At 34.3% G+C, this 21,373-nt stretch overlaps 4 protein-coding genes across 7 annotated transcripts; 1 reads left to right on the forward strand and 3 right to left on the reverse strand.

The window, feature by feature from the left end:
* Window positions 1,679-3,988, forward strand: LOC104786339 (transcription factor GAMYB-like). Of its 2 annotated transcripts, none has more exons than XM_010511711.1 (3): window positions 1,679-2,193; window positions 2,446-3,340; window positions 3,631-3,988. In XM_010511711.1, the coding sequence occupies exons 1-3, from the start codon at window positions 1,891-1,893 to the stop codon at window positions 3,942-3,944; spliced, it is 1,512 nt and encodes a 503-aa protein (XP_010510013.1). In that variant the 5' UTR covers window positions 1,679-1,890; the 3' UTR covers window positions 3,945-3,988. The 2 variants fall into 2 exon arrangements, with proteins under 2 accessions (XP_010510013.1, XP_019101352.1); XM_019245807.1 differs by having other exon boundaries at window positions 2,095-2,179.
* On the reverse strand, window positions 5,307-8,235 carry LOC104786341 (uncharacterized TPR repeat-containing protein At2g32450). Its single transcript, XM_010511712.2, has one exon. It carries the CDS (start codon window positions 7,940-7,942, stop codon window positions 5,510-5,512), a length of 2,433 nt encoding a protein of 810 aa, XP_010510014.1. The 5' UTR covers window positions 7,943-8,235; the 3' UTR covers window positions 5,307-5,509.
* On the reverse strand, window positions 8,667-12,108 carry LOC104786342 (ent-kaurenoic acid oxidase 2-like). Of its 3 annotated transcripts, none has more exons than XM_010511714.2 (9): window positions 11,938-12,108; window positions 10,805-11,111; window positions 10,182-10,659; window positions 9,827-10,090; window positions 9,649-9,735; window positions 9,491-9,569; window positions 9,299-9,405; window positions 9,077-9,198; window positions 8,667-8,960 (listed from the first exon to the last, which is right to left on the reverse strand). In XM_010511714.2, the coding sequence occupies exons 2-9, from the start codon at window positions 11,038-11,040 to the stop codon at window positions 8,864-8,866; spliced, it is 1,470 nt and encodes a 489-aa protein (XP_010510016.1). In that variant the 5' UTR covers window positions 11,041-11,111; window positions 11,938-12,108; the 3' UTR covers window positions 8,667-8,863. The 3 variants fall into 3 exon arrangements, with proteins under 3 accessions (XP_010510016.1, XP_019101353.1, XP_010510015.1); XM_019245808.1 differs by lacking the exon at window positions 11,938-12,108 and adding an exon at window positions 11,495-11,513; XM_010511713.2 differs by lacking the exon at window positions 11,938-12,108 and having other exon boundaries at window positions 10,805-11,227.
* LOC104786344 (probable beta-1,3-galactosyltransferase 3) lies at window positions 12,380-15,623 on the reverse strand. The gene is made up of 11 exons (XM_010511716.2): window positions 15,168-15,623; window positions 14,588-14,684; window positions 14,423-14,496; window positions 14,123-14,334; window positions 13,976-14,039; window positions 13,813-13,885; window positions 13,597-13,717; window positions 13,417-13,504; window positions 13,202-13,327; window positions 13,022-13,131; window positions 12,380-12,835 (listed from the first exon to the last, which is right to left on the reverse strand). The coding sequence occupies exons 1-11, from the start codon at window positions 15,278-15,280 to the stop codon at window positions 12,687-12,689; spliced, it is 1,227 nt and encodes a 408-aa protein (XP_010510018.1). The 5' UTR covers window positions 15,281-15,623; the 3' UTR covers window positions 12,380-12,686.

Consider the following 21,373-nt stretch of genomic DNA (forward strand, 5'->3'; position numbering starts at 1 on the left):
CTCTGCAATGTTATTTATGGAATTTTTTTAGGGGTTAATGTTGTAAAAAAGAAATTAAATAAATAAAACTTAAAGGGCATAAACCAAAATGTACTTCAAAAATGTTAATATAGATATAATCAATGAGGTTTTTGAGCTATAACTTATATGTGTGTAATAAATATTGTGGGACTTTAAATTAATCAAGTATAAATAAATTACAAACATCAATTAGTGGTAACTGAACTGATATAGAAAAGAACATAACATAAAGTATAGTTTAGTTTAAGTTTTTACAGATTCAAATTAATATGGTATAATTAACACATACTAAATTACAAATTAATGAATTTGAACTCCTATTATAGAGAAATATATTCCTACAGATGAAATTTTATAGGCGGATTTTTTTTTATGTAACTATGCAATAATAGAACTTTCACCAAGTACATGTGTTTATCATTCATTTTTCTTTTCAAATAGAGAAAAAAAAAGCATCCAACGTCATTTGAAGGAAAAAAATTGTCAGACGCGTTGAACTCATGAATAGACATTATGTATATAGGACAAAATTATAAATTATATTTGCTTTTATTAAATCTTAAATTAATTAAATTTATAGAGCTGTAATGAAAAAAAAAAGTTAGGGAATCTTTGAAGAGGAGAGGAGTGTTGTAATACAATTCGAAACTTTGGGGCATATATATTTTTGCTCTTAAAGAAAGAAAAAAAAAAAAGAGAAGTATTTGCTTATAAGACTCAAACTCCTATGATAAAAATGCGCCCATATGAAAAGTGATCATGCCAACGTAATTTTGCATGAAATATCGCATAAAATGACCTTTGATTTATCTTTATTTTCCTCTACCCTAGGAAAAAAACAAAAAATCATTACATTCTTTATTTTCTGCATTTAAAAGTTTATAGAAAAATAAAAAAAAATGAATAAAAGAGCAAGAAGAAAGACAGAAAAGGCGTGGGGGGATAAAGAAAAGGAGTAAGACAAGTAAAATAAATAAGAGAAAAACGCGTCTTCGAAGAGAACGTCCCATTCCATTAGGCATGCAATGCGCGGCCGTGAAAGAAGCTCACTCCTCTCCTTTTTTTTGCTTCTTCTTCTTTAATTCATATGTCCATTTCACAAATTTTTTTTTAAAAAGTTAATCATTTCTTGTCAAGAAATATATGTTACTTCCATGGCTTAGTTTTTGATATTTTAGCTTAGTCATAATATATTCATCAAGTGTTTGCCAATGTTTCATAAAAGTTTATTAGTAGGTGGAACAAGTCATTTTCAATTAGATTCTCTGTTAACATAAAAAAAACGGTTTTGACTAAATTAATTACTAAGGATTATTGAGAAAGACTTATAAACACAAAACTATCTTTGTAAGAAAAGAAAAAAAAAATAGATTAAGACACTAAGATGTGATAAAGTAATTAGTAATAAGTAGCTCATGACACATGTTTTATCATCTCCAATAGCTCTAAAAGAGACAAACAATTTATCTTTATCTCTCTCTCCCATCAACTCTTTTCTGTAATTTCTTAAAATCTCTCTGTCTTTCTCTCTAATGAAAAGAAAAGACCAAAAGAGAAGAGAAGACAAAACAAGGCATTAAAAAAGTTTAAATAAAGCACGTAAAATAACAACAAATTATTACGTAATAATCAAAATACAAATTTCTATTTTTATTTTCTTCCAAATATAACACCAAACACCCCCAAAAATAAAATTCACCCTTTTTCTTCATTTTCTCTCTATATATCTAATTCCAAAACACACAATAATACTCATATATACAAAATATTTTACACACATACAAACATCGTATATATCATCAACAAGTAACAGAGAGAAAACAAATCCTTTTTTTCCTCCTTGATCGGAGGGTCGTCGTGTTCCATAAGATGGACGGTGGTGAAGAGACGACGACGACGACGGCTATGGAGGCAAGAGGGTTAAAGAAAGGGCCGTGGACGGCGACGGAGGATGCGATCTTGACGGAGTACGTTAGGAAACACGGTGAAGGTAATTGGAACGCCGTGCAAAAGAACTCAGGTTTGCTCCGGTGTGGGAAAAGTTGTCGTCTACGGTGGGCGAATCATCTCCGGCCAAATCTTAAGAAAGGATCTTTTACTCCTGATGAAGAAAAGATCATCATCGAGCTTCACGCTAAGCTCGGAAACAAATGGGCACGTATGGCTTCTCAGGTTTGTTTTTTTCTTCTTCTTCTCATTTTTATATTTTTTAAATTATAAACTAATCTCCTTATTTGTTTTCTTGAATTCAAGAAACTAAAAGTTTATTTGTTTTTTTTTATTCTTGATTAACACACACAATTTTCATGATTTAATGTGTTTGAACTTTGAATCTCTCTTTCTCTCTCTCTTGGCATGATTAATCATCTTGCATCTCTAAATTTTTTTGTTTGATTCATTTTTTGTTGTATGGATATTGTATAGTTACCAGGACGAACAGATAACGAGATTAAGAATTATTGGAACACAAGGATGAAGAGAAGACAAAGAGCTGGTTTGCCTTTATACCCTCATGACACTCAACATCAGCATGATCATCAAGGGATTGATGATAACGATGATGATGAGTTTGAGTTTGATTTAAGTTCCTTTCAGTTCCAAAACCAAGATCTTCTTCATCATAACCAACAAAACATGATTCAATACACTAATTCTTCTAATACTTCATCATCTATATCATCCTCTTCATTCTCTTCTTCCTCTTCTCAACCTTCCAAAAAGATGCGTCCTAATGATCCCTTAGTCTCTACTAATCCTGGCCTGAACCCGATCCCCGATTCACCGATGAATTTTCAAATGTTTTCTCTTTACAACAATAGCCTTGATCAGAATGACAGTAGCCACTTTGGTTTCTCTCTTCCTTTGTCCTCATCGTCTTCCTCCAACGAGTTTTGCAATCCCAACCACATCCTTGAGTACATCTCTGAGAATTCGGACACAAGCAATTACCATAAGAAAGACATCGATGCTTTGAGTTACAGCTCATTATTGCTTATGGGAGATCATGAGGTGAGACCGAGTTCTTTCCCTTTAGGACTAGAAAATACTGTCCTAGAGCTTCCTTCAAACCAAACAACGATCGATTCGTTCACTTCTAATCCTATTCTCGACAATGGTGTCCATCTTGAGCCACCTGCGGGTAACAGTGGACTGCTTGATGCCCTCTTGGAGGAGTCTCAAGCTTTATCTCGTGGCGGACTCTTCAAGGACGTTAGGGTTTCCTCAAGTGATCTATGTAAAGTTCAAGAGGAGAGGATGAAGACGGACTTTGAGAATCGGTTAAAAGATCATCTTAACTCTTCTGATCAACCATCACTCGGTAAGAACATATACTTCACACTATCTTCATTTTTTTTTTTTTGGTAAAATCAATCCTTGTTGCATAGTAGCCAAGTGGAAGTGTTAAATCTGGATTTCAATTTGATTTTGTGTTTTGTTTTGGGGATTTTTTTTAAAATCAAGAAATCAGTAATCAAGTGAAATTGAATCTAGTATGGATCTTTGATTCTTTGGTTATATCGAAGATAGATATTATAACCTTAGGTCTAGTCAACTCTTTCATTTTCAATTAGTGTTTTAATATTATATAACTTGGGTTCAACGAAACAGGAGCAAACCCTAATATTCACAAGTACAATGAACCAACAATGGTGAAAGCAACGGTGGATGATGATGACGACTTATTGATGAGCCTTCTCAACAACTTTCCTTCAACAACAACACCGTTGCCTGATTGGTACCGGATGACGGAAATCCAAAACGAAGCCTCATATCTTGCCCCACCGAGCGGATCAATTCTTATGGGAACTTATCAAGGTAACAGCAGGGAGGAGGAACCAGCCACGGTGTCGCCTTCGTCCAGTGTAGATCCAGTGGCCTCGTTGGGGACATGCTATTGGAGCAACATGCCTAGAATCTGTTAATTTGGAACCTCCCCATGAGCAATATATCATTTCTTTGATTTGGGAAAAAGAAAGCTAATTGTGAGCTTAATTTGTCTTTGTTGTGTAAAAACTTCTTCAGAGTATTCAATTTGGGATGTGCTATATGAACTTAAATGTTAACATGCTTTCAAGGGGCCAACAAAACAAAAAAGAAATATAAAGGGATGAGAATGAGCTTTTTTACTTTCTTGTTTTTGTTAAATCATGGTACAAATCGAACTTAATTATAGCTTAACAAGAGATTTCTACTAAAAAAATAATTGCATTAAAATGACTATAGTATGATACCCTTTTTGGGTCTAAATCATGTGAAAAATTCACAATATTAAAAATTGACAATACATGGACAATATGAAAGTTGATCATTATTTTAGCAAATGGAGAATATATATATGTCAAAGTTGACTAATCATGGTACAAGTTGATCATTATTTTTGTTAAATCATGGTACATGATAGTTTCTTCTTCTATTTACTGATCATGTTCAGACAAATCCTTTTGATTGTTGTTTAGATTTTAATTTTTAAACTATGAAACTACTAATTAATATGCCTTTCTTCCCCAAGCCTAAGTAGTGTACCACCTATAATATATGTATGTATGTGAAATCTGATTTTTTATCAAGGAGAATTGTTATCACACACGTATGAAGCAAAGAAGAGCTAGAGAGTAGGAAATATCGGGGAGGAGAATGTGATTGGGCAAGTGAGACGACTTGTTGCATCCACTGCCATTGGCTTATGTCATTTGCATATTATTATTTCCTTAAATTTCGGCACCTCTGGAAAGAAAAATGAAAAATGAAGATATATAATAATAATGCAACAACTAGTCCATACATCAAAAGGTTCCTTAGTCTTTTGTACTTGCACCTTATCTGAGTTCTGACATCACACTGCTGTTCCTAGATCTGAAGTCTCTTTATTTCTGTACACATCCATATGGATCCCTAAATTGATGTCACTTCTAATGACCCCAAAGCTAAGGAAATAAAACGTGATCCTCAAAATATGCTTTTTCTTTTCTTTCTTCTTAAGTTCCTTAAATTATAGTAATAATTCTCTAAAATGTTATGTCATATAATACTGAATCAAATGCAAGAAAAAAAAAAAGTACCACTCATATATAAAGGCTAAAAAAGGACTCAGTCCAAAATTAGCATTAATATGCAGCTAGAGATGCTATGAAATTCTAGATCTGACAATTCTTAGTCTTCTAGATTTATCTGAAACCTGACAGAACAAGTCTTTACATATATCAATTTGTTAGTTTTGAAGAGGCAGACCAAGCCTGAAAATGTCAGAGATTTACATTCTGAAAACTGTATTCCATTCACGACCATTGACAAAGTCATATATTAATCTGCAATTGAGTGGAAAAAATAATCAAATTTTAGAGTACAAAAAGACAACATACAGTAGTTGCTCACCAAACAAAACACTTGCATCAAAACTCTATACACACAACTTCAAATAAATTAAAAAGCTACAAATTAGAACACACGAACACACAGAACAAAAAAAAAAAAGCTTCTGAATATTTTTTCAAGTGACTATTGGTTTTTTATGAGACTTCATTGAAAAACAAACACACTTAGCTTTCATGGCTTCCACTTCACTCCCATACTCTCTGAATTTATATTCCTCCTGCTGTTTAAACGTTGGAGGAATTTTCCCTTCGCTGTAACATTGGTTACAGAGGCTAAACCCGGTTTTCACTTCCTTAAACCGAGACCCGATAACCGGATACCGACAAACCGAACAAACCTGGTTCCCGTGTCTATTCCTATCTCTTGTTTCGAGTTTCACAACAGTTGACATGATACCAAACCCCCACTCTGAGTCATCGTACATCCCTAGAAACTGGTTGAACGTTACCGTTGAAGTATCCTCCGTGTCTCCTCCACGGACTTCTAACATTTCGCTCATTCCTTGTGACGGTATGTAGATAGCTCTCAAGAGTTTGATGTATCTAACGGCTTCCATCTTTGTAATCTGAGAGCTTCCTTCGTTTACAGGTCTCCAAAGAAGCGAATCAAATGCAACTCTTTTCCTTTTGTCTGGATGGCCACCGCATAAAGGAGCAATCACCGCGTAAAACATTCCTAAATCAACTCTTCCCGACCCTGAATCATCGAGCACTGAGAGGATTTTCTCGTTTATGGCCTTGACCGCTCCTTGAAAAGTTTCAGGTTTCAGGACATTAAGCAGACGGCGGAGTATCTCTTCTAAGTTTGGTCTCCTTATAGATTTTGTTGGTCCTCCATTGCCTGAATAAGATACAGGAACATTGTTGTCTCTCATCTCTCTTCTTAATGCTTCAACATCGCATTTCCAAAGCCTTGTAACTCTCTGGAAGGCTCTAATCTGAAGAGCTACGGCTAAATCTGGCCTTAAAGTAGTCTTCTCGCCTACCGTCTTGAACTTAGAAGGTTCCACAACGATGAACGGACCTTCTTCGTTCACATTATTACCATTTTTGACTTTTTTCTTCTGCAACTGTTTCAGATGAGATATAGCATCGTGCAATTCAACTCGGTTTGTCATTTTCAGAGCTTCCTTTAAAGCCCTTTTAGCATCTTCAGTCTCTCCAGCACCCAACAGAGACACAGCCTTGTTTAACTGAGCCCTCCAATGGTTAGGCCACACAGCTAAAACTCTAGTGTACATCTCTGAAGCTCTCTGAAACCTACCCAAATCCATATAAAGCCCACCGAGGTTATAAAGAGCATCAACATGACCAGGTTTCAAATCTATAGCTCTCTGGAAAACCTCAATAGCCCTCTCATCCTCACCCATAGCATGAAGCGAGGAAGCTAAATCACAATGCGCATCCGCATAATCCGGTTTCAAATATATAGCTTCCTCTAAAGCCTTCACAGCAGCTCTATACTCTCCTACACCGAACAGAGCACTACCTAAAAGCTTCAAAGCTCTATAATGCGTTGGACAAAGAATCGCAGCCTCTCTATAATACTCACAAGCACTCAAAACCATACCTTCACCTTCAAGAGAGATACCAAGATTAACATAAATCTGAGGAAGCAAGTAAGCCCATTGATTCCCACCAGACTCTGCAGCTTCCAAGGCTAACAAAAACTCATCTTTCGACTCTTTATACTTCCCCAACACATAAAGACAGTTCCCAGCTTTGAAATGAGGTCTCACATCCGTCGGCTGCAACTCACAAGCTCTCTTGAAACTAACAAGAGCTTCTTTAAACAACTGATGCTCATACAAAACCCTACCAATAGCCATATGTCCATCAAAAGCTTCTTCTCTTGACCTAGCACCGTCAGCTTTACTTCTCAACACTCCTAACTCCTTGACAAACACAGAGTAATCATGACTCGATTCTTCCCAATAGATTCTCTTATCAGAAATATCCGAAGACGGACCTAACTCTCTAGACCATCCAGCATCAGAGAACGCATCCACATTATTATTATTGTTACTATCCGCTTTCAATTTCCCATCTTTCTCATGCTTAGACTTCAACCTCTTCACAAGAATCTCCAAATCATCAACAAGCTTCCACGTCTCATCGAAAACGATTCCATGGTTAGGAGAAACAGCCCAAGCAGCAGTCCTCTGCTGCTTCTGAGCCTCAACAGCTCTCTCATCAGTAATCGAAGAAGACGAAGCTTCCGAGCCACCACCACCTTTTGTCGTCTCATCGGCGTTGTTAAACTCAATCCCTAAAGCGTCGAAATCACGATCAACGTCTCCAGCTCCGTCGTCGTAAGTACGGAGAAGACCGTCAAAGGTCAAACCTTTATCACCGTCGATGAACTCAGCGTAGGTTCGAAAGACTTCGTCAAGAATCGCGCTGATTTGTTCGTCGCTGAATTTAACCCTAGGGTTTACAGCTACGACGAGAGACGACATCTCTTCACGGCTTAACCCACCGTCACGATTCTCGTCGAATTGCTGGAATATTCTCTTCACTTTCTCCGATCTGCTTCCTCTCGTCGTCATTTTTTATCTCCTCACCGGAAAAATAAAATAAAAATCCAAACTTTTTTTTTTCTCTGTTTCCCCCACAAAATCAGGGCTCAGGAATGGAACACACCAGTCGAGGAAAAAGTGAGAATCCAATGTAGCAAGACACTAATTACGGATCAAAATCGAAGCTTTTTGTTGTGTGAAGAAAAAAAAAGTTGCTAAATTTAAAGAAAGAAGAAAATGGTACAAAGAGTCTCGGTCTCGAGCTGTCTATTTTGTTGTCTTGTCTGTGTGTATAAAAAAACTCAGATAGTGGACAGGAGATAACGGTGCTGTTGTTGTACTCTGTTCTGTTCTGCTCTGTGGCCTTTTTTAAAAACTCTTATCTTTAATTATTTTTTTAATTTTGCTAAATTCTTACAAAATATTTGTCTTCTAATTTTAATTCGAGAAAAGTAAGTACAACTAATATATTAGTTTAATAGTTTAATACCAATTGAATATTTCAGTTTTTTTTTTTTTTCTTCTTCTTTCATTTATTGAAGAAGTCAATTCCTCCACTTGTATTAGAAATTTGAAAGTACTACTATTTAGAGATATTGAAAGAGAAGAAATAAAATGATGCATTTATTAGCCTAATAAATGCGAAATAAAAGAACAAACCTTAGTTTACTCCAATCCACATTAACCTTAATGTGGTAATCAAACTAGATTTTATTTCAGGAAACTTCTATTTTACTTTTTTATATATATATCCTAATTTGAAAGAAAGTTTTGAACATTACTTTGAACATTCCTTCAAACTCTATGGATGATACATATATGTTTGCTAGTAAACCAAATTCACAAACCGAAACTGGTTTGGGTCTAGTTCAAAGAGAAGAAGGAGAACAATGAAAAAACCTGAGAAGCAGCTTATACATTTGGATTTGGTCTAACTAGTTTGCAGAAGGATTATGCCGTCGTTTTGGTGATTCTTGCTAAGCAATTATCTTTGGGTCTATTGTGAGGCAAGAACATCACCGGACACCCGGGATTGCTCCTTTCCACCCTGCAATTTAGTCATTGGAAACAGAACATTATGATTCTGCAGTTACATGCAGAGTGAGAACTAGAAAGCTGAGCAATATACATAGATATATAGACTATAGAAAGAAAGGGAGCTACCTGTATTTGAGAAGAAAATGATGAAGAAAGATGGAAATCTCGAGCTTGGCAAGATCGTTTCCAGGGCAAAGATGGCTTCCTAAACCAAAAGGAAGGAATGTGCCTGCTTTTGGTGTGTATCCCTATAGAATGAACCAGACAATGTTCAGTTACTTTTTTGACATATAAGAGACTTCATCACCAAATACAGTTTAGAGTTAGAACTCTGTTATCTCTAGATACCTTCCATCTTGAAGGATCAAATTTCTTTGGATCCGGGTAGATCTCAGGGTCCAAATGAACGTCCCTAAACCAAGTCAGAACCTTCCAGCCTTTTGGTATGATATAGCCTGAAAACAAAACATGAAAAATGAGTATATAAAAGCTTTCAAAGGATTTACCGTGTTCCATGTAGTAGCTAATGACTATACTGACCGTTTATTTGGACATCACTTTTCGCTTCCCGGAAGGCCGTCAGAGAGAATGTTATTACTCGAAGTGTCTCATCAATGACCTGGTAAAACCTCTTCTATCAGTAAAAGACTGTTACAAATCATACTATAATACCATGTTATATAAGCCAGAAACTTAACCTGAGAAAGAAACTCCATTTCACGCGTCTCTTTTAGTGTCAACTTCTGACCTGGCGCTCTCTTTCTCACGATCCTCTCTTGTTCATCCTATGGTAATTCAAATATCACAACTCAAGATTGTAAACTGAAATGGTGAAATGGAAAAGGCACAAGAAAAAGAAGATATCTTCTGATTTACCTTTGCCTTTTGTAGAATCTCAGGGTGTTCTTGCAGCAAAATGGTAGACCACATAATGAGGTGTCCAGAGGATTCATGACCCGCATTAAGATACATCAACAAAATATCAATAATTTCCTCGTCATCTAAAGTTCTTCCGTTTTCATCTTCAACATCTATTAGATTATCTAACATGTCTTTTCTCCTGGATGAAACGCCCTGCTCCCTTTGGTTTCTTCGGTTAGTCACGATGGACTGAAAGACAGCTACAAGTTTCTTCCTTGCCTGTATAAAATGGAATATACTAATCCTTCAATCTCAAGGGGTATGCAACAAATGGAAACAAAGTGGCAAAAAAGGTTGCTTAATGGTTTACCTTCAAAGCTCTATGATAGGCAAAACCAGGAAGATTAATACCCATAGCTCGAACTCCATAGTTAAGGTTGGTATATTCCCGTTCCAATGCATCCATGACATGCTCACTCTCACTGCTGAGAAATATGTGCATAATGATTTTAAATGTAAGCTTACGCACATGAGATAAGAACTCGATTTCTCCCATTTTGGACCATTTTTCTAGATCAGTAATAACAGTTTCTTCAATGTACTGTAAGTAGACAGAGAGAGCTTCAGGGCCATTGACAGGAGCAGAAGTCAAACGTCTGAGCCGCTTGTGTTCTTCAAAAGAGATACCGATAAAGGACTTCCTGCCAATGAGTTTCATGGTAGATTTTGGCCAACCTATGTGGAAGGCATCATCATCTGTTAGTACTCGTCGACAAGTCTCTGCTGTTGTTACTAGTACACATGGGTACCCAAACATGTGTGCTTTATAAATACCGGTACGCCCATACCTGCAGCAATAGGAAACCGAGAGTATCTCTAAGTTGTCAACTATGATATGGAGAAGCAAAAACAAAATCTCAACCAAAGCAAATAGTAATGGAACTGAGCACTTTGTGTGAAATAGTTTGAGAAGAGAGAGCGATGTATATATACCTTGTGTTGTAGGATCGGATGAAGGATTCAGGATCAGATGTTTTGAAAGCTCTAAGAAAGGACCACATGTTGCCTATGACAGGCCATCCCAAATCTCCTGGTGGCAGATAGTGTTTTTTCTCTCCAAGTTTGGACTCATAAATCCAAACATTCACTCTCTTCAACACCCATTTCAAAACAAACAATCCCAATACTACCAAAGGGAACAACATGAGAATGAAACCCGTTTCCATCATAGCTTCAGTCGTAAACAGTAAACACTCCCCTCACCCTGACCCCTTGTATCCTCTGGATGTTATATCATACCCTGCAGATACATAAAAGTGGTGAGAGAAATCTCAAAAAAGGAGTTTTCTTTCAACTTTACAAAGTAGTAAACAGACAAAAACTTTGATTAGAATAGTGAAACAGTGTAGTTGAGTCTATCAAGGGACTGATACTTATCTAGACTTTAAACTAAAGAGCCCGACCGCTTGTTTTCTATCTATTTTGTTGGATAGCTATTCACATGTATAGTGCGAAATGACCATACTTTCCTTTTCCATTTTAGCTCTTTTGTACCTTTTCGCCTTTCCTCTAAAGCCTTTACCTCTTTGAGAAAATAAGCTATTTACCAAAACCAATACTCTTTACTACACATATATTTGATCAGAACAATCACATAAGAAACTTCTAAATTGAACAACATACCAAGCAAATCGTACTATGGTACTATGGTAGTAACTCATAGATACAGAACCAAACATTGTGCGGAAGCCAAATAGTACAGAGGAGAAGGAAAGGGTGAGAAGAGTAAGAGAAAAACTCACAAATTAGATAAGTGGAACTCTAAAACTAATCGTTTCGGTCGAATACAAAAGGGGCGTAAAATCAAAGAGCACACATTCCCAATACAAAATCACAGAAGAATCCAAAAATGGAACATAGACACAGCAACTCCTATCAAATTTCTCGTGAATTATGAAAAGACACAAAAGACTTTATTTTTGTTTGGCTCAATTTTGCTCATCAAGGGTTACTTTTTTATTTTGGTCTTCCTCTAAACAAAACCCACAACTCATTTGAGTTCTTGATGTTTCACCACCTTCGTACCAAGTCACCAACAGAGGAGGAAGAGAGAAAAAAAATCTGACCTTTTCCAGCGAGTAGGAAATGAGACCCTGCTTCGTCTCCCTCATTGTCCGAGAGGCAGAATAAAAATGCAAAATTTAAGTCCCTCCGCCTAAACCGGTCTCAGAACTTTGCCGGATTTGCCTTCTCCGCCATCTTCGTGCCACCATCGAACCCGAGATTGTGTGTGGCACAGAGTAAGTAAATAAAAGTAGCATTGAGTCCCACAAACAGTGTTATATGTGTTTGTCAAAAAAAAGTAAAAATATGTATTTCTTTGTAACAAGGTATTAAAAACATGCGTTACTTTAAGTAAAGACTAAAGTAGAAGAAGATACACAAACTTGAAATCTTCTTATTCATGATTCACAAATCGAAAATCCTAATCAAATCAATAATATTGTAGCTTGTACTGGTCTAAATCCACAAACCATACTTTCACTCCAAAAACAAAACAACCAAAAAAATACTCCATGCGCATTTGCTGCAGCGTCTAGCTTCCTTCTACTAAAACGGAAAACGCTTTGTTACAAACCGTTTTTCAAACGCAAACGCTATTTTTGCAAGAGGTTCACTTCATACATATTTCTCTCTATGTAAGTAAGTAACTATGAATCTATGATTATGATATACAACAGAAGTATGTATCTTCTTGGTCCATAAAGAATATGAAGAAGATATGTTTTCCGCTTGATCATCGTTTGATGACCGTTTAGATCTGAAAACAATTCTTTATATGATGATCTATATGTATAGTATGTTGTGGAAGGCCTCAAAATCTGGCTTTCCAAATAGCGTTTTCCGGTTCACCACATCGCTTATGAACCTCTTTTATCCGATCAGCTGATCTGCAGATACCACTGCATGTCCAGTCGAATGAAGCTACACATATGTTTCCTGCTTGTGCTTTCCATTCACAATCTGCAATTAACCAGTTATATCAAGATTCTGGTTAAGGTATTCTTAGCTTTTTAGCATTTGTTTCCAAGAAAATATTCTAGTCAGGTGTGTAGAAGTAACAATGTTTTACGACTTTACAATCATTTAAAATCTTTTGAACTGAGTCTAGAAAAATTGGGGGGAAAGAAAGAGAAACTGAGAAAGTACCAGGAGGAGTGCCGCAACATAGCCTTCTATCATCGATATGTGTAACATCAAGCCCGATAAACCAAGCACCTAATGTAACATCCTCATTTGCATATTTGTGCAGAACACGCCTGAAACATTTTTATAACACGGGAAATTAGATGGAGAATGAAGCACAGTACAAAGAAGTTAAAATCTTACTGGTTAAGGGAGATATAAGAAGCCAAGTCTCTTGAAATGGCGTATAACTGTCCAGTAGCATGACGAAAATACTTGTTCCCGTTCTCACCAAATTTCCAATACTCAGGCTCGTGGTATCTAACTCCTCTGCTCCATAGACAAAAACGCGAGTTAAAACAAAAAAAACAAGAAACTGATTCATAAAAGAAGGAAAGTGAGAGAAATGGGATTTTTACTTTTGAGACAGGACTGGACCAGATTTCATGCAGCCGATATAGAGTCTAGGTTTCTTCCTGTGTCTAACAAGAGTTTCCCCAAGGGTTGCTGTGGATATTTCAAAACAAAAACATTTGATACTAGCAGTAGCAGCAACATACAAAACGGGGGAAAAAGGTTACTAGCCTTGTAGAGCTTACCGATATTTACATGAACATCATCATCTACTTTAACATAGAACTCTGCATCCCACATTGAAACCGCAGTAGAAAAATATGTTTTCGTTTTGCCTGATAACTCGAGGTATCCTTCAACATGGTCCTGTTAAAAGCAGCAGGGAATCACAAATGAAGATAAGAAACCTATAGTAACGGCTTTGGACATCAAAAGATGTGAGAAAAAAAAAAAATATATACCAATCTCAAGAAATCTCCATGCTTCTTGTCCTCTGCTTCAATGGATCGGTCTAGAATTCCACCAGCAGTGGCACTAAAGAACCAATGACCAATAACATCAGATATACAGAGAATACTGAGTTCGACTCATCTCAGTAACTATTACAGAACATAGTTAACTCACCTATGACCAATCACAAACCGTATAATAATTCCTTTCTCTTCTTCTAACTTTTTTCTTTTTTCACCTACAAGCAGTATACAACCATCAAGAAACATATTGATATCAGCAATCTTGAAGATAATGTAAGATAGAGAATGAAGTAAGAACCTGAAGGCATCCAAGTTGTTCGAACAGAATCTCTTCTCTTTCTGCTACTAAAAGCGGTATTAATCCCTACAACCATCAAATACCGTCTTTTCCTAGGTAATTGCTTATTTTCTACATCATTAGATATAGGAGCACTGTTTGTTAAAGATTCTTGAGCTGATCTTGCTGCGGCTAACTCCATCTCTAAGCTTGAAATAGTCTTATCCAATGTCCTGAAAGTTAAACAAGAACTTTGTTTAGTTATAAGAAAGTTTAGAAGGTAATGTATTTTGGATCACTTCAGCTTAAAAGTTATCTTACTGTATAGCGTTATGAGTCTTTGAAACTTCTCCAAACAAAGCCTGAGGATCACGATTTACTTCTTTCTGGTAGAGCTAGAAGAGCAAACCAACCAGACCATTAACACAACAATAATAATAATAAAACTTGTACAAACACATTTTACTAAAAATAGATCCAACTCACAGTTTTGGGACCACAGCCTTCAGAGATCAGCTTCAACCTTTCAGCTTCTGTTACGGATGGTCGAGCTATGTCTTTAGACTCTGGAATATTCCACATCCTACAACAGTAAATTTCATACCAAATGTTTTGAGTGTGTGTTAGTTTCAAAATTCATGTCTTGTAGCTTAATCCAACGGTATATACAGTGTTCATAATGTTAGTGATATAAATTCTCATTCTGTTTCATCAAACCAAAGAGAATAGCAAATGACAAGAAACGAAATTACCCATCAGACCAAAAATAATCAAAAGTTGAAACATTTGAGCTTCAAAACAATGGGTGTGATTTAACCAGTCAAAACCCAAAAGGAAGAAAATTTATAAAATCCCAGAAAGCAAATTTGTTAAAATTGAATAAAGTAACCAAAACCCATTGAAACACGAAACTTATTTTTTCTTTAAACTCGATCAATCTGTGAAAGAAACAAACCATAATAAGAGCATCCAAAATAGAAGCTCCCAAAGTACTTAAGGAGAAGAACTTCAAAAACTGTTCCAGAAACCAAAAAAAATTCAAACTTTTTGTAAAAAAAATACATACCTATCGGTGAAGAGTATCCCAAAGCAGAAGCTCCCAAAGCAGAGTAATAATGTCCATTTCTTAGATACTAAGCTTTTAGAGATAAAAATCTCTCCTTTCATCTTCGTCGACATTTTTTCTTTTTATTCTCTTCACACAACCACAAAAAAAAAAGATTCCCCAGGAACCAAAGTAGCTATTTCAATTCGATCAACTCCATAAGAAGAAATCTAAACCCTAAACCAGGTCAATTCCCAAAGAAACGAACCCAACAAAAGAATAAAAGCTCAATCTTTAGAGCATCTCCAAAACCAAAAAGTTGAGATTTTTTTTGTCACGTAATCCAAGAGAAGTGTTTTTTTGTTTCTTTAAAATAGATGATGTTAAAAGAGATTTTTTCTCTCTCTGTCTTAATCTGTGTGGCTCTGTAAATGTATCGAAGGGGACGTTTAGAGTGGAAGAGAAGGAAGAAGAAGAAGAAATAAGAAGAAATAAGAAGAGAACGAACTCTTAACCGTTCCGGTTTAATTTTATACCGAACTCTTCGGTTGACATTTCTTTGGAATTTACCTAACTGTCCCTATCAGACCGTTTTAGTATTTTACTATATGCTAATGCTAGTAGTCTTTTATTTTGGTAAAACAAAAAGATAATTTAATGATTTTTAGATTGTAGAATTTATTATGATGTGTAAATTTTGAAAACAATGGTATGCCTATATATAGTTTTCGATCCATCTAATCACATTTGATGCCTTTCTTATTTCTTGTCTTATGATTCAAAATTTTAACTACATCTACCTAATCTTTCAAGTTTTCATATTCAACTATTCTAATTGATTTTTTTTTCTTTTGATAAAAATTCTAATTAAGAATTCTCAACTCCAAAATCTTCAAACAATGGTAAGTATTTATTTATATCTTCGTATACGATATTCTAATTTTGTTTTAAATAAATAATGTTAAGAAAGATCTAATTATTTTCAAAGTTTTTATGATTGTATAGGACATGTCAATGTAAGAAACAATCTGTCCTTTTTATGTTATTAAATTTTTATCTAACTCTAATTATATGTATAACCATTTCTTCAAAAAAAAAAAAAAAAATCTAATTAAGAGATTTCATTCTTGTCAAATGATGTGTTAATTTTACTAGTAAAAAAATAAATTTATGATTTCTTCAAGTTTTCAGATAAGGTAAAATCAAATATTTATGAAATGTGAAGTTAGCCCATCAAATCTGATCACCAGTCTAGATAATGATGTGTACTAGTTTATTGCTATAAATCTATAATATTTCCAAAATGTCTGCCTTTTGCCTTTTTTGGTGGGTTTTTACACTATTGTTGATATTTAATTATATCAATATATGGATATCATCCCATTATTATCATAAGTTTATAGGAGAGAAATAAATATACATATATTTTTATGGCATGAACAAAAAAAAAANAAAAAAAAAAAAAAAAAAAGAAGAAGAAGAAGTAAATGTATATAGTTGGAGGTTTCTTTCCTTTTGGTGTAACGTAGAGGTCGAAAGAATAAAGGACAAGTAATGCGGTTGATGAAAAAGGGCATTGGGTTGGTCCTCATCTTTTTTTTTGTGTGTGTTCAGCAGCAGATAACACATGATCTTCTTCTAAGGCACACACACATGCATTGATAGGATTCGTTATTTTTCAACTATATTATTTACACTATTATCAATTTTTTTCATTTACAGCCAGAAGTCTATGGGTGTAGGGCGATGTAAATACCTAATTCCAATATTAAAGAAAAAAGTATATGATGAGGACCATATATATTCGATCCAAATTTGTTCTCTAAAAAAGTGATCATTTTTTTTCAACTCTTGCAAGCTTCTTCTTCTATCTACGTGACTAGAACAATATTTTGATTTAACAGTAATAATTGATTTATTGTTGACAAAATAAATGACGTGAAACGACTGACTTTGTCTTTTTCATTAGGACAAACACGTCGGCAGGCAGCATATAAGCCATTATGCTTAACTTAATTTTAATTATATTGATTCCAACTACAAAACTTTACAACTCTCAAAAAAGTAGTATTTGAATTTACATGAGCAGAATAAAATAAAAAGATGAAAGCGATTGAATATCTTGACCAAAAAAAAAAGAAACGAATGAATATATATAGAATTAATTGACAAATAATAAGAACAGATTAAATATATCACGTTCTCACTTTTGTTATATATCTAACTATCTAGCTAAGGGAACATGAATATATGAATAGTCTTAATTTGAACAGATTTTTGAAAAGAAAAAAATGTTAAATTGTAACTGAACAGGTAGAATTCTACTGATTTGTCCACAAAATTAAAAAAAAAAAACTAGTTGGCGGTTCTTCAAAACTTCTCAGATCCGTATTTCACTTCCATCTAAGTCAGTAGTAGTGACAGCTCCTCAAATGTGAAAATTCCGATATATATAAAACTTTAAAATTTACCAAACAAATAAAACGTATTATTAGATCAATATTTCCCATACAACTTCAAAAGTCATATTATTAGTGTTTTTAAACTTTTGTTTCCACTTTCTTGTTAATTTTTATTCTCTGTTTAAATAATATCGTGCAAATTTTTTTGTCAAAAAGGTAAGAGCACGAAATTCTTTTTTTTTCGATGTAAATTCTTCAACTTAGAATTAGTTTTCTCTAAGAAAGTGTCCGTTTTGTAACTTAAATAACTCGATATATAGAATATTTGTATGAAGTTGGAGACTTGCTAATAAATTCGACTTAGGAAATAAAGTTTAAAGTGATCTATGTATCAGTTCAAACGAAACATGCGTATATGCAGTGCAACTGATTACGTTTTTAAGCCGTACGTAGAAACAATCATTGAGATGGCACTGAAATGATTTTTCCCCATCTATTTGACTAAAACAAATAATTTCTTACTGGAGAAATAATAGTATATAAACATGTGACACATGACATAAAGCGTCTAAGCCAATGAAATTTAGTGATTAGCAACTACTCCCACATGCATACCCAAGTCGTTTGCATAGCTTTTGGTTGGGTAATTAACGACACTTTTCATTTATATATTACCAAATGATCACGATAATAGATCATAGTTAACTTTTAAGGTGATCTAATATTCATTCACTTTTAAGTTGATCAACAGTGTGATAACTGATAATTTTTTCATTTTAGTAACTGATCACTACATATGTCTATCTGATAAAAACTTTTCAAAATTATATACAAACATGTACCTTTTTTGAAAAAAAATTAAGAAATTTTAAAGAATTTTTACTTTTGAAATATATATCATGATTTTCATTGGATTAACAAATTCTTTAAACAAAAACATCAAACAAATTTACTTGCACAAAAAAAATTATAGAGACAAATATATCCCGGTATGATATAATTGCATAACTTGTCCCATTTATTTTATTTTCTTATATATTTAAAGATTATTTGAAAGAAAAGTCTTCAAACTTTTGTTCAACAAAGAAGAATAATTTTGATCTGTGTGTGGTGATGGGTAGTTGAGGATCTTGATCTTATGGGGTGAATTTTGAGAGATTTCATGCTCAACTCCACTTCAAAAAAGTTGTTGTGCTGCCAATTTAGATTTTTGAATTTTGGCTCCAATGTTTTAATTTGTATGTGATGAGCTTGTGAAAACCTTCTGTGAAGAGACATACTCACAGCGGATTAGTAGGACTTGACCCCTACAAAAGTTACAAATATCAATTTTAGGTTAAGTTTAATTTAGCTTAATTTGATAACGATTTAACGGAAAGGTACTTCATCTAGCTAGGTTTATATATCTTGGTAATATCAAGTTATAAACAATGTCGCGCAAAAACCAAAACAAGGCAGAAAGCATGTAATCTCTAGGAATCTAAAAACATAAACAAAAAAAAAAGTTATAGACGATAAACAAAAGCGGTACTGACGGAGGTGACGGGAGGGGCAATTGCGAGAGGGGACGGTCGGAATAAAGTACACGTGATAAGGTTCAGTTAATTTGAGATGTGTCACTCGTTTATTGGTTAGTCAGTTCATTAGATCCTGCTCAATCATGTGACGCTTTTCCGTTTTCCATCACGTGGCGCTGCGTTAAAGTATCAGCATGTGGATCCGACGTCACGAGTTTCTGCCACGTGTAATCCTTAGTTGTTTCCTAAGGTAATTTTTAATAATAAAAAAGGAGGAAGTGGTAGAACTAAGTTATTGGTAGAACCAAGTTAAAGTGTTTCTTAGTAATAAATATAATAAAACAATAATTAATAACTTAAAATATTCAAAATTATTTTATATATCATAGAAATATAACATAAGATAACATACAACATTTAAAATTAAAACATAAAATGTTTTTAAAAAATGTCGTCTGCTTCACCGGAACCAAATCGACGACGAATCCATTAAGAATCAGATGTGGGAATCTTTCAGAAGAAAAGAAAGAAGTAACAAGACGATTTTGTGGAGAAAGAGATAGAAGAGAAAACTCGAAAATGAAATAGAAAGGCCAAAAAAAATTTACTCCATTAATCTCATTTCACCTTTCAACCCATTGATATTGCGCCACCTATCCTTAAGAAACGTTTCTTGTGATCCTAGAATAAGAAAAGTTTTTTACAGTTCTTACATTTTGTTTCATTAATAATTAATTTCTCTAACTAAGAAATTTTTTAAGAAACAACTAAGAACCACCAATGAGGATAGTCTAACTTGTGTCCAAAACCAAAAAACAAATACCACATGACTTGAGGAGCTCATAATCAAAATAGTTCGGTCTGTTTTGGAAGTCGTTATATACATACATCCACATCCCCGTTTTAGTTGAACTGCATCGTGTCGTGTCTATATACTTTGTTGTTTCGTTCGATTTGTGGATGAGTAACCATTTAAACGATACATGTTTTCATCCCGGTATAAGGTAAAATGTATAGACTGTACTTACAAGAAACTTGAGATTCGTTTTCGACCTAAAAAAACAAAGTGATGGAACTTAGTAAAAGATGGCATAAACAATAAACAATGAGGTGACATCTCTAAGATTGGTGGCACTTTTATTTTGTAATCTTTTGGGTCATTTATATTTTATGGGATATATGTCCTAGCCAGGGAACACATATACGTTGTACAACGAGATGATTCATGACATGACAGTCATTTCATGCCCACAATACATTCATTAATTTCTGGATCTTTTCAATAAGTAATTCTTTTATCTCCGGTATACAGTATTTTTTTTGGACACTTCTGAAGCAGTTTTAAAAGAGATATAGCTGAAGTAATTGTTAATAGAAAATAATCATAAAAATATTTCATTGATGCTTGTGCTCATGAGACATGGCATCTGGTTGAAGGAGTCAGTTCAAATTTACTGATATAAACAAGCTGATAGAAAATGAATTTGTTTGAATCAATGTTATCCAGATTTATTTATACTTACTATAGACAAAGCTTCAGATCTCTCCTTGATAAGTGTTCTCTAATTATAGAGCTTATGGAATCTGCAAATATTTTTATGTTTTTTGTTTTCTCATACACTTACATTTGTTCTTCTTCATAGAATTGCCTGAAATTTACATTATATATGGTTCAATAATACGAGTATATATCTAATATATATTATGGTATTTACAAAAATAAAATAATCAAATTGTAAATGGCATACCAAAAAGTGAAGTAGTGACTACTGAGTTACGTTACATATGCATTAACATGTGCATGCAAATTATACATGAAATTAATATACAAATACACATGCACCAATAATTCAGGGAAACATAAATAATTTAGAGTGTGATCTAAGTATACGTACATACGCACCAACATATCCACCAGGCTGTCAATTTGGTAAAATCATAACGAAAAAATATACGGTTTTTTCTTTAGTAATGATATATATGATACCGGCTTCAACGAATTGATATCATGGTTGATTCAAATCACTAACCGAAATTAATGTGGAAAAACCGGTTTGGTTGTGCAAGGAATGACGCGAGTTAACACTGAACGAAACCTAAGTTAACTAGGTAGAAATACATTGTTTCCCCTTGCAATTATACAGTGGTAGGGAATTTAACCGGGTTCTAGATCTCAGATTAATCGAGAACCAAATATTAGCTTGATTGGGGTGTGAAGCTGGTCAAAACAGGTTTAATTCGTTAAGTAAGAACCTAAAAGGGATGTGTTAGGTTAGGTGCTTTGCTTGTAAGAGAGGAGACTTTGCAA

Source organism: Camelina sativa, chromosome 5, assembly GCF_000633955.1.
Source record: "Camelina sativa cultivar DH55 chromosome 5, Cs, whole genome shotgun sequence".
In the NCBI taxonomy this organism is placed as follows: domain Eukaryota; kingdom Viridiplantae; phylum Streptophyta; class Magnoliopsida; order Brassicales; family Brassicaceae; genus Camelina; species Camelina sativa.